This window comes from Oncorhynchus mykiss, chromosome 6 (genome assembly GCF_013265735.2).
Source record: "Oncorhynchus mykiss isolate Arlee chromosome 6, USDA_OmykA_1.1, whole genome shotgun sequence".
Lineage (NCBI taxonomy): Eukaryota > Metazoa > Chordata > Actinopteri > Salmoniformes > Salmonidae > Oncorhynchus > Oncorhynchus mykiss.
This window is the reverse complement of record NC_048570.1, coordinates 23,183,543-23,198,117: the sequence shown is the minus strand read 5'-3', so window position 1 is coordinate 23,198,117 and position 14,575 is coordinate 23,183,543. Positions and strand designations below refer to the sequence as shown.

Genomic DNA, 14,575 nt, shown 5'->3' with positions numbered 1-14,575 from the left:
ACCCAATATTATACGTGACGTCGTACGCAACGTAACCACGTTTATTTGGATGTGGGGGATGGGTACGCAAACGAATCACATGAGCATGTAAACAAATAAATAAATGCAAGCTTTACGCTATCCGGTGTCGTTGGGACGTCCATACCATAAGCACTGACACCTATCCTAACCTTAACCTTTTTAAATGTTAACTTCAATTGGGTAGCGTCAGTTGGGACGTCCCAAGGATTCGGTTGAGACTTTCCCAAGAAAAGTGCACCGTTTTTAAACCTATTTCTACCATCTTTGTTTACATCTGTCTTAACGTTACATACATTTTTTGTAGGCCTAAACTTATACTAGGCCACCAGAGAGAATTTGTCATTGTAGAAAGCCAGCATTGACCTATTTTCCTATGCTTTTGTGCATGTTGACACCAACTTAGCATTGAGAAACGATCAAGCTGAAGCACTCATTTTGATTTGATTGATTTTAAGCATCAATAACTACTGCCAGAAAAAAATTACATTAGAATATGATATTTTCCCTGTGTGTGCGCACTCCAAAAACTGAGACTAATTTGTAATGCCTAAAGTGGTAACAAAAAACACAACACACATAGGATCTTATTCAATAATGTATTGGATGATGGTTTCATACATATGTGAATCCAAGACTTGGTATATTTTTGTCCATTCCTTAACAGCTTCCAATGCCTTGAAACATGATGAGATGTTAGCCGTTTGAACACCTCATCTGTATTAACAGGTTTTAATTACAATAATTTTGACAGGAGAGGTGACGCCAGAGCACATATTGTTAAACAACATTTGGAATCCCTTTATGATCAAACCCAAATCTCATAGGTAATTCAGTAAAACAATCACATCCTTGCTTACCCAAGTACTCAACCACTTTACACCTTTTAGTGACAGAGGTCTATGACCATCAAATCACAATCTATCAACAAGGCCAGAAAAATCATGAGGCTTAATTGATATGGGATAAAAAGTCATTTCTAAATGTCTGCTTTTTACTTAGGGATTTGGGATAGAACATTTCAGAGGGACTTTGTTTAGTCTGGTTTTCATTCAATTCACCATCTTATTCACACATGACTAAACCAGTCTTGCGAATACTACAAAGAGTCAATTCAGTCAGTTGAATATATAACACATTGTGTCTGTCACAAAAATTGCCAATTGCAACATGCATGGTTTCACCAGTGTAAAAAGGGATAAGTGCTGATTCAATGTCAATGCGCCAGAACAATAATACAAAACAGTCTATTCCCCTTTTAAGTGATCAGTATGAAATTGCATGCAAAATTCAAACAGTTAAATTAGGTTTATGTGAATATGTAAAAGTCCATAAGGGTCTGTGTAAATCAATTCCATTTTCAGCCATGTATTTGTCAATTCTTCTGTGTAAGACGATGAGATCTCATACAAGAAATGTTACTTCTAAGTACTCCCATACACAGTATCACTGATATAGAAAATGAGTTGTAAAAATAAAGGAGAGTTCATCATAGATTAATATAGGATATCCAGATTCCCCATTTCATCCTTAGAGGTATACAGTGTCATTCTGAAGTGTCAAGCACATACTGTATCTGCTCAGCAAGTATGGAAGAGTCAGTTCTGTCAGGATGTCAGCAATTTTATACTTTTACCTCTCCCTGTTTGCTTCACAAAAAACACTATATTAAATGACCTAACATTGTCATTGTACCAATGGATTACAAAATAGCCTGCCATTTCTCTCAAAAAACAACCATTAGTTTTCCATGTGCATTCCCATAGTTAAAACTTCCATAATCCCATATAACATATGGCAGAACCATTCTGTCTACTGATTATTCTGTTATTATATTCATTAATTATTGTGTTTGCCAGTTATGAAAGCGACTGGTTCAGTAAAGCTTTAAGAAGCAAGACTACCCTGAGAGAAGGTCTAAAACATGGGCAAGCTTGCCAGACCAGAACTGGCTCATATGGGTTTTAGTTAAAGGGATAGTTCCCCAAAATAACAAAATGACATATTGGTTTCCTTACCCTGTAAGCAGTCTACGGACAAGGTTCGGCTGCAACCTATGCTTTGGTTTAGTTGTTTGGATGGGATTTATTTCTTTTTAGCATTTTTCTGGCATCATGTCCAAATTATCTGAAAATATCTCAAATTGATTGTGAAGCTCAACAAAAAGTTGTCACGTGCACAAGTATAGTGAAATTGCTGCTTATAGATGATTTGAACATGATGTGCGAAAATGCTAATATCGGTAACATGACTTGAATAGGATTTGTGCCACAAATGCTAAAAGGTTAACATTTGATAACAGTGCCAGGGAAATAAAGCCAAAGCATGGATTACTGTCATTCCTTGTCCGTAGACTGGTTTCCTTACCCTGTAAGCAATATCATTTTGTAATTTGGAAGAATGATCCCTTTAATAAATCTGTACACTATATTTCGATATAGGCAGCACATTTTGTTCAATAACATAAGATATAATTTTCAGTAAATGTGTAATATTTATATATCTATACATATACAATCCAAATCCTCTGAACTAGTTAGACAGTGTTTACTACCAATTTCAACGATACAGTAAAGGCAAAGACTCACTTGTGGACACTAAAAATTACATTTCTTGAATCCTCACAATTATTTAAATCTAAGTGCTGTAAGTAGTTCATACACAAGGTATTGAAGACCTATTAAAATGGTTGAGTACAAAACAGAAGGAAAATACAGAAGATTATAACAAACTGCAAGCATGACAAAACTAATATATTCAATACAGTAGTGGCCAGCGGCAAGGATAATGAGACAATCAATTCCGTTTTGTGTCATAGAATGTACATTCTAACTGAATTCAATGTAGTCAAATGTTGGTCATACTGTATCATGTTCTTTCCATCAGGATTCATTTGCATGCTTTCAGATTTTTAATCCAGTCAGACAGAGCCAAACAGAGGGACTTGTCAGTGCTCTATAGTGCATTATTTCTTTCTACAGTATGTTTCCACCATGTAATCAAACCAGAGTTGTTTGAATGACTCAAGACTGTGTTTGCCCACTGAGCTAAGAACAAGATCATGAATGCAGGAGGAACAGCATGAGTCTCTGAAAGGACAGAATTAGGATGGAGAGAAAGGGAGCAGAGGATGAAGCATGTTGTCCTTTGTAATCCAAGAGCAGGGGTTCTCAATGCTCATGTTTGCCTGAGACTCCTCACTAGAAGATTATCAGGTTCCATTGTTGTCTGAGACATCACTCAAACATATCTTAATCCATTTATTCAAAGGTTGGAAGGTCATGAGTGTGAATAACAACACAATCATGGCATGATCTGCATCAACAAAAACTGAGGTAACCAGGTGTGCATTGGCCCGTTATAGTCTGAAACCAGTGATTTAGAGGACGAGAGCAGTCTGAAATAAATCATGTAAACTGTGCTCATGTGTAGTGAGTTTCATTTACTGCCTAGTAAACCTCAATGATACAAAATACAAAATACACTAAATAGATTCTACATTTCCTTTCTTATTTTTTGCAGATGTTTTTTTCTTCCTCACAAATGTTTGCTCAAGTATATCACAGGTGACTAACTATAGAGGATAACAGGGTCAGTGAAGTACCATGCTACATCAGGTTCAGAAGGCTATTGCAGACAATTCTACAACATGTACAACCACACTTTATATGTTTGTTACAAATGTTTCAAAACATACAACCAAGAAACCAGGTACATACGAGATGTTGAATATTTAGAGTCTTAAAGGACTATCTCTCAGTCAGTAGTAGAATTTCACGGTACTTGACTTAAACAGTCCCGTCTTACAGACAAAATCTGAAAAATTGCTATTCAAAAAGTAGCAAATTTGGTCAGTCTCTTTTTAAATAATTATAGTGCTTTTGATGGCTTAAGACGGGGGTCTTTTTTAATCTCACCCAGTGGCAATCTACACAACTTCAGTGTACATTTCATGACACCATAGCTGCAAAAGTCTTTACGTCAGAGTCCATTAGGTAAAACAACAGCTAGTGCTGTTACATATATTTCAAAGTAGTATCCATTATCAAAAAACCTAAAACACATTTATAAATATTTTTTATTTTCTAAAAGTCCTCTAAGGGAATTTTTCTGTAAGAGTTTAGCTCTGGTTCCCCCGGTTTTCCGAAAGGGATATTTATTTAGTGTGATCAGACAGGGAGCACAGGCGTTGAGGAGCCAGGCTCCACTCCATGTGCTCAGGAAGCTTCTCTTTGAGAGTCTCCCATGTGCGGTGCGATTCAGCAGGACTGAGGAAATGTCGAGGGAGGGAGGGGCCTAAAACTCCCACTCCAGGGTTTCCTCCCGGTTAGCTGCTCTTTCCAGCCTATGGATGATATTGTTGAGGTTGGCCATTTTCTCAGTGCGTCTCTGAACACTCTTGTTGGGCTTGGGGCTCTGGATGGGAGGCAGGGGATTAGGGTCCAGGCTGTGGTTGGTGCTTGTGGTGGGTGGGTTGGGCAGGGATGGGGAGATGGGTGTAGACGAAGACGGGACAGGGGAGACAGACATCATGAGGCCGGGTGAGGAGGCAGCGGAGGGGGAGTTGAGGGAGACCTCTAGGCTGCTGCGACAGGGCTCCGATGATGCCTTGAAGCTGACTGGGTCTACAAAAGACTTGCTGGAGTTGTCACCCTCGTGCCTGGACTGGTTGGCTCTCTGGGGGCCATCTATGGAGAGCTCCCCATGGAAGAGCTCCTGAGCCTGGCTACTCATCCCTTCTTCCTGCCTCAGGCTCTGAATATAGTGTGGAGCCAGGTGGGGCTCTTGGCAGCCGACCATCAGGTCCCCATGCTCCGTTTTCAACTGAGGGAACTGGACGCCCATAGAGAAACACTGGATCTTAGACTGTCCGTTGAAGCCCTCCCTCTCCTCCTCCTCTCCCTCACTGGCCTCCTGTTTGACATGAGGCAGTGTTGTGTTGGCGCTGAGGGGGAGGATGGGGTGGGGGGTGCGTCCAGTGGGGTGCAGCAGACCCCTCTCATCCCCGTCTGAGGTGGGGCTCTGTGTCACCGAGGGAGAGTAGCTATGGTGTTCTGCATCCGTGTCGTTGTCCTGGAGACCCTCCATGAGGACCTCCCGTCGCATCCTGGACCTGCTTAGAAAAACACAACAATCAAACAAACAGTTGGAAGGAGCCGTGTATTTCATTCATCCAAAACAAGCATTCAAATATTCTGTTAGTAATTCCATGTACTATATTGATCAAATGTCATTATTCTAGTCCCTCTGGGGGTAGGGATCTGAAGCAATGTCTGACCTATAGTTGTGAAACCAGTTGATGACGGTATTGGTTTTGAGGTTGAGCTGGGAGGCCAGTATCTCAATGGTGTGCTGGGATGGGTATGGCTCCAGGAGATAGGCCTTCCTCAGAGCCTCCTTCTCCTCAGCCCCCAGCACCACCCTGGGCTTCTTCACCTGGCTGTAAGGACACAGGTCTATGGAGACCAGGGCGGGGCTCACACACTCAGAGCTGGCGCTGGGAGAGTCACTATCTGAGCCGGTACTCAGCAGTCCATACCGCCGCTTCAGATAGGCTGGGAGGACAGAGAGAGAAAGAGTTAGAGAATTCAATGACAATGCACGGAATAACATGAATCAATACATCACACAGTATAGCTGCTGTACATACATCAATGGGTACACTCAGTGCTCTACTGTATATGAGCAGGTACAGCAAATACACATACTGCTAACCCTGATAACAGAACACCAGATACCATGCTGTAAATAGACCAACCTTTCTTCTCCATCTTCTTCATGTCCCTCAGCTTGTCCACATTGTGCGGGTCGTTGAGCCACAATTGCATGCGGACAAAAGGCTCCCTGCCTTTGAGGCTGAGTTTATGCCAGGGCTTGGGCCTGGAGAGCAGGTCTGACACTGAGCCCTGGGTGAGGCCCAGTATACTCTCCCCAAACAGCCGCTGGCCTAGAACACACACACAAACAAAAAGGTGTAAACACACACCTTAACACATTTCCCAAACAGAGCACACAAAGTAGATATGTTTAAACACTGCTGACCTAGTAGACACATGACATAACTAAGACTCAGGGTTTTTCCTAGTCAGGTGGTCAGACCAAACCACAACACATATCAATAACTCACCAGAACATAGACACTCATTTCTAAAAACCCATATCAAGATACACTAACAGACTCACCTAGGTTGTTGTCTGTCAGTACCTCCTTGACTTTCTTGGTGATAGCGTATGTGTCCAACTCTGGGTACATGGCCACCAGCTCCTGGATGCCCAGCGGGGTGTGGGGCTGGTGAAGGGAAAGCAGACTGGGGGTGGACTTCCCTCCCTCTGGGTGAGGGTTCACCAGGCCCTCAGGCTGCTGGTTCTCCTTGCTGCTCTCCAGGGTCAGACTGACGGGCTCCACCAGCGGGCTGGGGTGGCTCTCCTCTGGGCTGGGGGGCGGGGAGGGCGACGACTGGGCCGTCACTGGGCTTTTATCTATGGGCGGAAGTCACAAAACATCAGAGGGTAATATAATCAGTTAGAGAAACAGATAAAGAAGCAAAGAGACCTTCTCCATTCAACTGATTGACCAGAACTTAAATGTATACAAACTATTACTTCTATTAAATAAATGTGTCCATGTTGCAATGTGATATGGAGTGGCCCACCTTGAGAAAGGCTCTGGCTGGGGAGCTGGTTGAGTCCTTGTCCCAGCTGATCCAGCAGCCACAGCTGCATGCGGATGAAGGGTTCCCTGCCTTTCTGGGTCAGCTTGCTCCAGGGTTTGGGCCGAGACAGCATGTCACTCACACTGCCCTGAGACAGACCCAGCACCTGGAGAGGACACCAGAAACAGGATAAGAGTCAGCAAGTAAAATAGAGTAAACAGGAGTAAATAGTAAAAAGCTATTTCTAATGTGAATATGAATCTCAAGGTGATAAAGATCTTGGGGAGAAAAGTTTGTCTAATTCATACACTCTTTTGCAAGACGAAAATCAGTTTGAGAACTATTTTAAATGTTGCATATCTACAACCACTAGAGGGCGGTAGTACACAACCTATACAATTAAATAAAGCTTTTGCTCTGGAATCATCTTTTACTTAAAAAGAAGCCTTGCTAATTACTTAGTTGTATGATGCTACAAGGCATAAAAGAGTCACAGAAAAACAATGCAAACCATTTTAGATGAAGCATGGACAGACAAATCAGGACGAAGTAAGGAAGTTAGTACAGCAAAGTAAAGTGAACACACCTTTTCACCAAAGATCCTCTGACAGATGCCATTCTTGGCCAGCTTCTCTTTGACCTGTCGGGTGAGTTCGATGGTGTCCACCTCGCGATACATGTACATCTCATACTGCTCCGGCGTCAGGGGCGGCACGGTGGGCTTCAGGGTGCGGGGGATATATGATGGGTAGTAGGCCAGGCCACGGCCAGTTGACTCTCCACTCACTGACACGTCTGACTCCACCTTCACCTCCACAGACTGCATCATCCCCGAGCCAGTGTCCTCCTCGGCCGCAGACGCCTCCTCACTGTTGGGCAGACACTCTCCGTTCTCCAACCGGGGCAGGGCCGAGGGGCCCGAGGACGAGGAAGAGGACAGGGAGGGAGACACTGAGGTGAAGGGCTGAGAGCTGCCACCCCCTACGCCGCCCACCATGCCTATGGGCCCCCGCTCCACGGACCAGTGTTGGTCGAAGTAAGTCCCTGCCTCGCCGATCTCTGACTTGACTTTACGGATGATGTTCTGAACGAAGGCGGCAGGGGAGAGGACACTGAGGGGGGTTTGGGGGCTGCTGATGGGGTTGGCCATGCACATAGTCACCGTGCCCCCCTCCTCCTGTTTGATGAAGGTGGGTAGGGGCAGGCCCTTGGAGGGCTCAGGGAGCCCCAGGCGCTTCACTTGGGGCCCAGCGCTGGTGGCAGAGGCCCTGCCACAGACCTCCATCTCCATCAGAGCCTGCTGCTGCGCCTGCATCTCCCTCCTGGCCTGCTCCAGGATGTTCTTGATGGTGTCGTCTGAGCTGCTGTCTGCTCCGTTACTGCTCCTGCCCGAGGGGCTGCCCAGGGACGACTTAATGTCACCTGCAGAGCGCACACACAGTCACAACACACCCACCGTTACACACAACTCTATGAATACATACTCCACACCAACTTCAAAAACTTTAACTGCCATCAAAACCAATTGCTGTCAAAATGTATACACCAAAATAATGATAATCTAAATGTCACCTGACCTAGCACAGTTGAATAAAGAGTAGATGTATAACCTGTTCCAGACCCACCTCCTCTCTGGGACTGGATCTCCTTCTTGGCCTGCTCCAAGATATTCTTGATGGCGTCGTCTGACCCAGTTTCAGGAGTTCGGATGCGAGGAGTGATGCTCCCTGCCACAGAGAGGGTAACAGAGAGAGAGAAAGGGGGTGAGTGGGATGGCTGATCAGAGAGCAGTTACAAGGCGTTGCTTTTGACTGGTAGATCAATGGCTGCCTTTGAGATCTTGGCATCTGAGGTTGCAGTATACGGCAAGTTCAACTTTCAAAAGCTCTGAAATCTGGGGAGAAAACAAAGTTTAAAAGTAACACAACAAACATGGGAGAGAAAGCCATGAAGAAGTTTGAGGTGCAGGCCAAGGAGATTAAAAGGTTGAACCGCAGAGAGGTCCAGAAACTACACCACCAGCCTTTCAAAACACACCACATGAGAGACGAGTGGGCAATGCTGCTCTATCCCTCAGCACTAATAAAATCCTGAAATGAAAACACTGCTACCGCAATACATCTGCAGACAACCTTCCGTTTTAGCACATTAAATGCTTTTAAATGAATGCCTGCAATTCTTTCAGTCTAGAAAGTGAGTTTTCATGGCTGGGTATTTCCAGTATTTCCTGACACACCCAGTGATCTGCTGTTATATCTGTGGTTCAGGATGACCACTGTCCAGTCCACTCACCTCTCTGTCGGACCTGGATGGTTCTGAGGGCCAGAATATTCTGTTCATCAGACAGGAACTGTTTCATCTTGATGAAGGGCTCCTTGCCTTTCACTGTCAGCTTCCTCCAGGGCTTGGGCCGGGCCAGGATCTCACTGACCGAGCCCTGTGATAGGCCCAGCACGTAGTGACCAAACACACGCTGGCCAATGTTGTGCTTCAGCAGCTGCTCTTTGATCTGGAAGGCAATATCTGCTGTCTCCAACTGGTCATCATCGCCTGCAGTGGAGCTCCCACTCTCTGATTGGTCACTGGGCAGGCCAGCCTCAATCCCCCCAGTTCCTGCAGGTCCCTGATTGGTTGACATTAGGGCGGCTTTGGCTGCGTACAGGGCGGTGGGGAAGGCCATGATGGGGCTGCCGGCTTCCTTCTTGAAAAGTGGGGAGCAGAGGAGCTGCTTGTGGAGAACGTGGTCCACAGACAGCCTGCCCCCTGAGCAGGGGGACACAGAAAAGGGGCGGGGGAGGTCGTAGCTAGAGGACGAGACTTCCATGGTGGGAGGACCAGGGCTGGCCGAGGTACGCACATCCACCTGGGAGACTGAGAAGAAGGACCCTGTGGGCCTGCCCCCCTCTCTGCCTGACTCCTCCGATTGGTCCTCATCTGTAGACACAGACACACTCAGTTTGACAGCACTTTCACAGCCACTGGGGTTAAAGCTGCATAGAACCAACACCGACACTACGTGAAGCTTACATACACTGTTTAGTCTCGGGTCTATAAACTACAAAACAGCTTTCAAGAACTACAATTAGTAGTCATAGACATACCAGCTGACTTGGAAGGCAAGTCGAGACTGACTCCCTGATCTACAAATAACCTTGCATCATAAATAACTACTGCATATGATTTGTAGATCAGTCAGTCACAATTTACCCATGATACATCACGGTTTTGATGCCCTCGAACGTGGCCATAGACACTGTTGCCTCACCATTGTTGTGTAAGACTCTGGCCTTATCCATCAGGTATTTGTGAGAGGGAAGAAAGGCCTCTTTGTCCAGCAAAAGAGCCTCTGCAGCCTTGGCAGATTCCTGGTGACACATACACACACAGGCTGTTAAATTCCGATGTATCAATTATAGTGGCTGTAGAAATCCTTACAATGGATGCTGCTCACTAAAGCATTCAATGGCCCTGCTGTACTTTTCCTTCCTTGACCGCAGTGGAACATTAAGAGGAAAACAAAAGTATATTTTGAAACAAACTACTCTGTTTAATACTGGGCTATGAACAACAACGCAATACACAGCAGACCGTTAGTAAATATCTCACCTGGGATGAGCTACCATTTGCTGAGGCCAACTTCATTACCTTCAGGATACTAGAGGGGGAAAAAAAAACAGTGTGAATGTTATAGTGTTCCTGTATATAAGACGGTGTAAAACATTTAGTAGTCTCTTATCAAGCACTGTGGGTCACCTGAGATCTGTTTTAATCTCGTCATAGTCCATCTGGGATTGCAGTTTAGTTTCTAATCTCTGAAACAGTCAAAGAGAGGAAGCATATTTCACAAAACTCCACTAACAAGAAGGTACCTCTTGCCATTTGAGTGTGTGCAATAGAACATACCTCAATAGCTTCTGTTTTATAGGCCAGCTGGTGTTCCAGCGATATGATCTGATTGGCTGAGGTGTCCTGGACTTCCTGTAGTGCGAACTGCAGTCTCTGTACATTCTCCAACAGCCTGAGGATCTCACGGTCTTTAGCAATCAGCTTAGCCTCCAACTTGGATGACAACACACCACCCTTCTCATCCCTCTCCTAAGGGGAAGAAAGGCAGGGTGTGAGAGAAAGAAAGTCAAAGAGTAAAAGACGCTGAAGGGTAAGTTAATGAAAAGGCGAAAATTCTAATATTCTGCTATCCAGAATTCACACACTTAAAAGATCCATGACGTGAAGCTTGACTTGGCTCCCTGTCAATGAATTTGAAGGGGAAGAAATCGAGGAACACATTGATCTAAAGAGGAAGTGGATGTGGTCTTGTCTTACCCCACTAGTGCCCTCTGGTGGATTATAGCTGCCTGGGGTGGTGCTCCGGGCACTGGCCAGCTGCTCCTTTAGCCTTTCCACCTGCCTCTGGGCCATCTCCGCTTTCTACAACCAAACATCACAGAATAACAACTCACACAACAAAACACTGACACAACCAATCTGTCAGTCACTCAGCAGATATACAGATGAACTGGTCCTGAAGAGAACAGAAACACAAATTAGAGGACAGACCCTCAGCAAAAAAAGAAATAGAAGAGGGGTTGAGACAACACCCACCAGCAGAAGTGTGCATCTACCACTCCATTTTGCTGAGAGGACTGTTTAGTCAGCGCACTTTCTTCCCAAACTGTTTACCTGCTCTGTCACACTCAGGCTGCTAATTAATGATTCATTTTGAGAACATTTATCTAAGAGCTGCTGGCGGAGAGAGAGGGTAGGATAGAGAGCAAATGACAGAGCGAGCAAGTGAGAGAGAGAGCGAGAAGGAAATAGAGGAACAGGAGAGAGAGAGAGAGAGAGAGAGAGAGAGAGAGAGAGAGAGAGAGAGAGAGAGAGAGAGAGAGAGAGAGAGAGAGAGAAGAGAAATCACTAGGAAGGAAATATAGCAATCAAGGCAATGAGGTAAGTAAGAGCCCCAGCTCATGGCACTCCGACATCAATCGCGCTCGGCAGTCTCTCCTGTCCTCTACTGAGTGTTGCCGTGGAGCACCCACAGACGGGGGCCAGGTTTTTCTGTCTCTAATCACAGGGGCTCAGGGAGTGGGAGGCAGGGGAGGAGGCGGCATGGGGGCTGCAGGATGCAGGGTGTCTAATTAAAACAGGAGGCTTGATTACAGGAGTGATTACCTTAACGAATGAGCATCTCAATCAGAGGGCTGCCTACAGGACGGCAGGTCTCACTCACCTGGTTCGCCTTCTCAAGGTTCATCATGATCACGCTGACCTCCTCTACCCTGGAACACACACAGAACCAGCCAGTGGGTTACTGAGGGGGCTATCTCATAGTTTAGTATGATTTATACACCCTCCTTGACTTTTACACACTTTTCTTACATGATTCACAGTAAATCACACACTGACCCCGTCTTCACACAACATCAAGAAAGCATCCGTCCTCACATAGCGCCCTGGACTGCCTGTCTGACCCCTACTCAGAGTTCTTTGGAGATTGCATCCCAACATGCCTCCATACATCTAACAATCAGAAGTCTAATTTAAATAGCAGCTCAGCCAGATTATTCATGAGGTTTGTTTGAAGTTCAACAGTTTCTTTTTAGACACATGGGACTTGATTTTCAAAAGGTGGAGAAAAATGAATTAATGAGGATTGTGAGATTGATTAAAATATGCACATAGATTTCTGGAATTTTTCAGGACAAAGAAACCCCTTTCCGTTTCACTAAATGTGTTTTTGAGAGGAAATCAGAGATCTTGTTCACTATCAAACAAACTCTTTTCAAACCAACCATGTTCTTCCTCACCTCACTCTGCAACCACAGTGCCCTTCATCTAACTGCTGGTTATTATGGGCTTGCTTTAGGAAAATTAATGACACAAACAACTTAATTCATCACCCATTCTGAATAGTCACAAAGCATTGCTTTCCAACATTTTGTGTGGTTAACAACAGTTAGAACCCCAAATTCAAGACTTTTAAAATGCCCAATCATCCAATATTTCTCCATATTAATTAGTGGTAGTGTTGTGCTGGTGTACAGTCCAAGACTCATAGGGCTCTGGGCAGTGTCCAGGCCACGCCAATAAGCCTATGATAGATGGGACCACACTGACAGAAAAAGGTAAGAGGTGTCACATAGATTTAATGAACTTGTGCAGCATGGAAAAATGCTTTATATTGATTACCTGTTCAGATACTCAAAATCAGCCAAAGTAGCCAAATTACCCTAATTATCAACATCAAGGAAAAAGTCAGTGAGAGTAAGATGAGGTAAAGTTGGAATCACAGAGCCATGGGGATGAGTCCTGAGAGAGAGGTAGTGGTGATTATGGGCCAGGGGGTTGTGTATTTAGTATTCCTATTAGACTACTGCAGTCAGTTGAGGACAACACCCACTCATATGTCAACCCCTATAGGATGTATAACTCATTACCTATTCATTAACTACAAACCCAGCCATTCACAAATGAAGCACTGGCCCGGTGGCCCAAGCACCAACACACAACCATCCTTCCTCTTCCTCACAGGGAGCTAAAGAGCTGTCAGTGTGAACAGCTGCTGAACATGAGAGGGGAGTCAAATGGAAAATGTTTCAAATCAAGCAGAATGGATGGTGGTGGGTCTGGAAACTCCAGTTCAATTTCACCATGGATTAAGCCTGGGAGAAAATCCATTAGCACCGGCTCACTGTGCTCCGTCCGCAGCACAACCCAAACAAAGGTGTGTTTACTTTTAATGTGTATCGACATCCGTCATACAACTTCACATTCATTTCAACCGTTGAGCTGGATGCATTGCGCTCACAGATCCAGGACAAGGTAGAATATTTCTGGAGCAATCTTTAAATGGAGCCATCCTTCTTGAGGCGTGTCAAGGCTCTGGCTGCAGACAGAGGAGGCCAACACAGAGTCTCCCATCCATAGACCTGCATTAGTGGGTGAGTCACACCACGGTAACGTCCCAAATGGTTCCCTATATCAGGGATCATCAACTACATTCAGTAGAGGGACGATTGTTTTTCTTAAGCGGATGGTCGGGGGGACAGAACAATTTGTAAATCATTTTTACACTACAAATTGACCGCAAGAAGCCCAAACAGATATCATATTTGAAAAACATAATAATTTCAAACCTTGCTTACATTTGTATAATCACGTCTCTTCAAATCTAAAATCACCTAGAGCTTTTACAGTCTTTTATGTCCAACAATGAAAAATTGTGGGGCCAAATAAAAACACCTGTGGGATGCCAGTTGGGGAACCCTGCCCTATAATGTGCACTACCCGCCTAGGGCTCTGGGCAAAAGTAGTGAACTATAAGGAAATAGGGTGCCATTTCAGATGCAGCCTAGGTCTGTTTTTACAATGGCATTCTAAGGGTTCAGACTGGAAATGGGTACAGTACATTACAGTGGGGGAGTGACCATGTGTTGATTCGGGTAGAGCAAGCATGGCTAAAGAGAGACGGCTGAGCATAGTGGTGTATGCATAGGTGGGCTGAGTAGGGACATGCAGTAGTGTAGATGGAGAGACCATGAGAAAAGTGAAGGATTGCAATGGACATGTTAGAGAAGCAGCAGAGAGGACAGTATGGACATGTTAGAGAAGCAGCAGAGAGGACAGTATGGACATGTTAGAGAAGCAGCAGAGAGGACAGTATGGACATGTTAGAGAAGCAGCAGAGAGGACAGTATGGACATGTTAGAGAAGCAGCAGAGAGGACAGTATGGACATGTTAGAGAAGCAGCAGAGAGGACAGTATGGACATGTTAGAGAAGCAGCAGAGAGGACAGTATGGACATGTTAGAGAAGCAGCAGAGAGGACAGTATGGACATGTTAGAGAAGCAGCAGAGAGGACAGTATGGACATGTTAGAGAAGCAGCAGAGAGGACAGTATGGA

General features: G+C 44.9%; 2 protein-coding genes across 6 annotated transcripts in view; both read right to left on the bottom strand.

Annotated features, from left to right (window-relative positions):
- Positions 1–14,575, bottom strand: part of LOC110525522 — a 500,086-nt gene that overhangs the window by 134,298 nt on the left and 351,213 nt on the right. The window lies entirely within an intron of this gene.
- LOC110525518 (homeobox protein cut-like 2) overlaps positions 604–14,575 on the bottom strand; it is a 117,885-nt gene continuing 103,913 nt past the window's right edge. For 2 of the 5 annotated variants that reach the window (XM_036979641.1, XM_036979646.1), the window contains 14 exons: positions 11,902–11,950; positions 10,995–11,099; positions 10,575–10,766; positions 10,425–10,483; positions 10,278–10,326; positions 9,937–10,036; positions 8,964–9,605; positions 8,249–8,398; positions 7,258–8,093; positions 6,672–6,837; positions 6,202–6,498; positions 5,777–5,965; positions 5,297–5,573; positions 604–5,134 (listed from right to left, as the gene is read on the bottom strand). In XM_036979641.1, coding sequence (XP_036835536.1) covers positions 4,315–5,134; positions 5,297–5,573; positions 5,777–5,965; positions 6,202–6,498; positions 6,672–6,837; positions 7,258–8,093; positions 8,249–8,398; positions 8,964–9,605; positions 9,937–10,036; positions 10,278–10,326; positions 10,425–10,483; positions 10,575–10,766; positions 10,995–11,099; positions 11,902–11,950 — 3,931 coding nt within the window. In that variant the 3' untranslated portion in view covers positions 604–4,314. The remainder of the gene's footprint in view (positions 5,135–5,296; positions 5,574–5,776; positions 5,966–6,201; positions 6,499–6,671; positions 6,838–7,257; positions 8,094–8,248; positions 8,399–8,963; positions 9,606–9,936; positions 10,037–10,277; positions 10,327–10,424; positions 10,484–10,574; positions 10,767–10,994; positions 11,100–11,901; positions 11,951–14,575) is intronic. The other 3 variants (XM_036979642.1, XM_036979644.1, XM_036979645.1) reach the window with 3 other exon arrangements.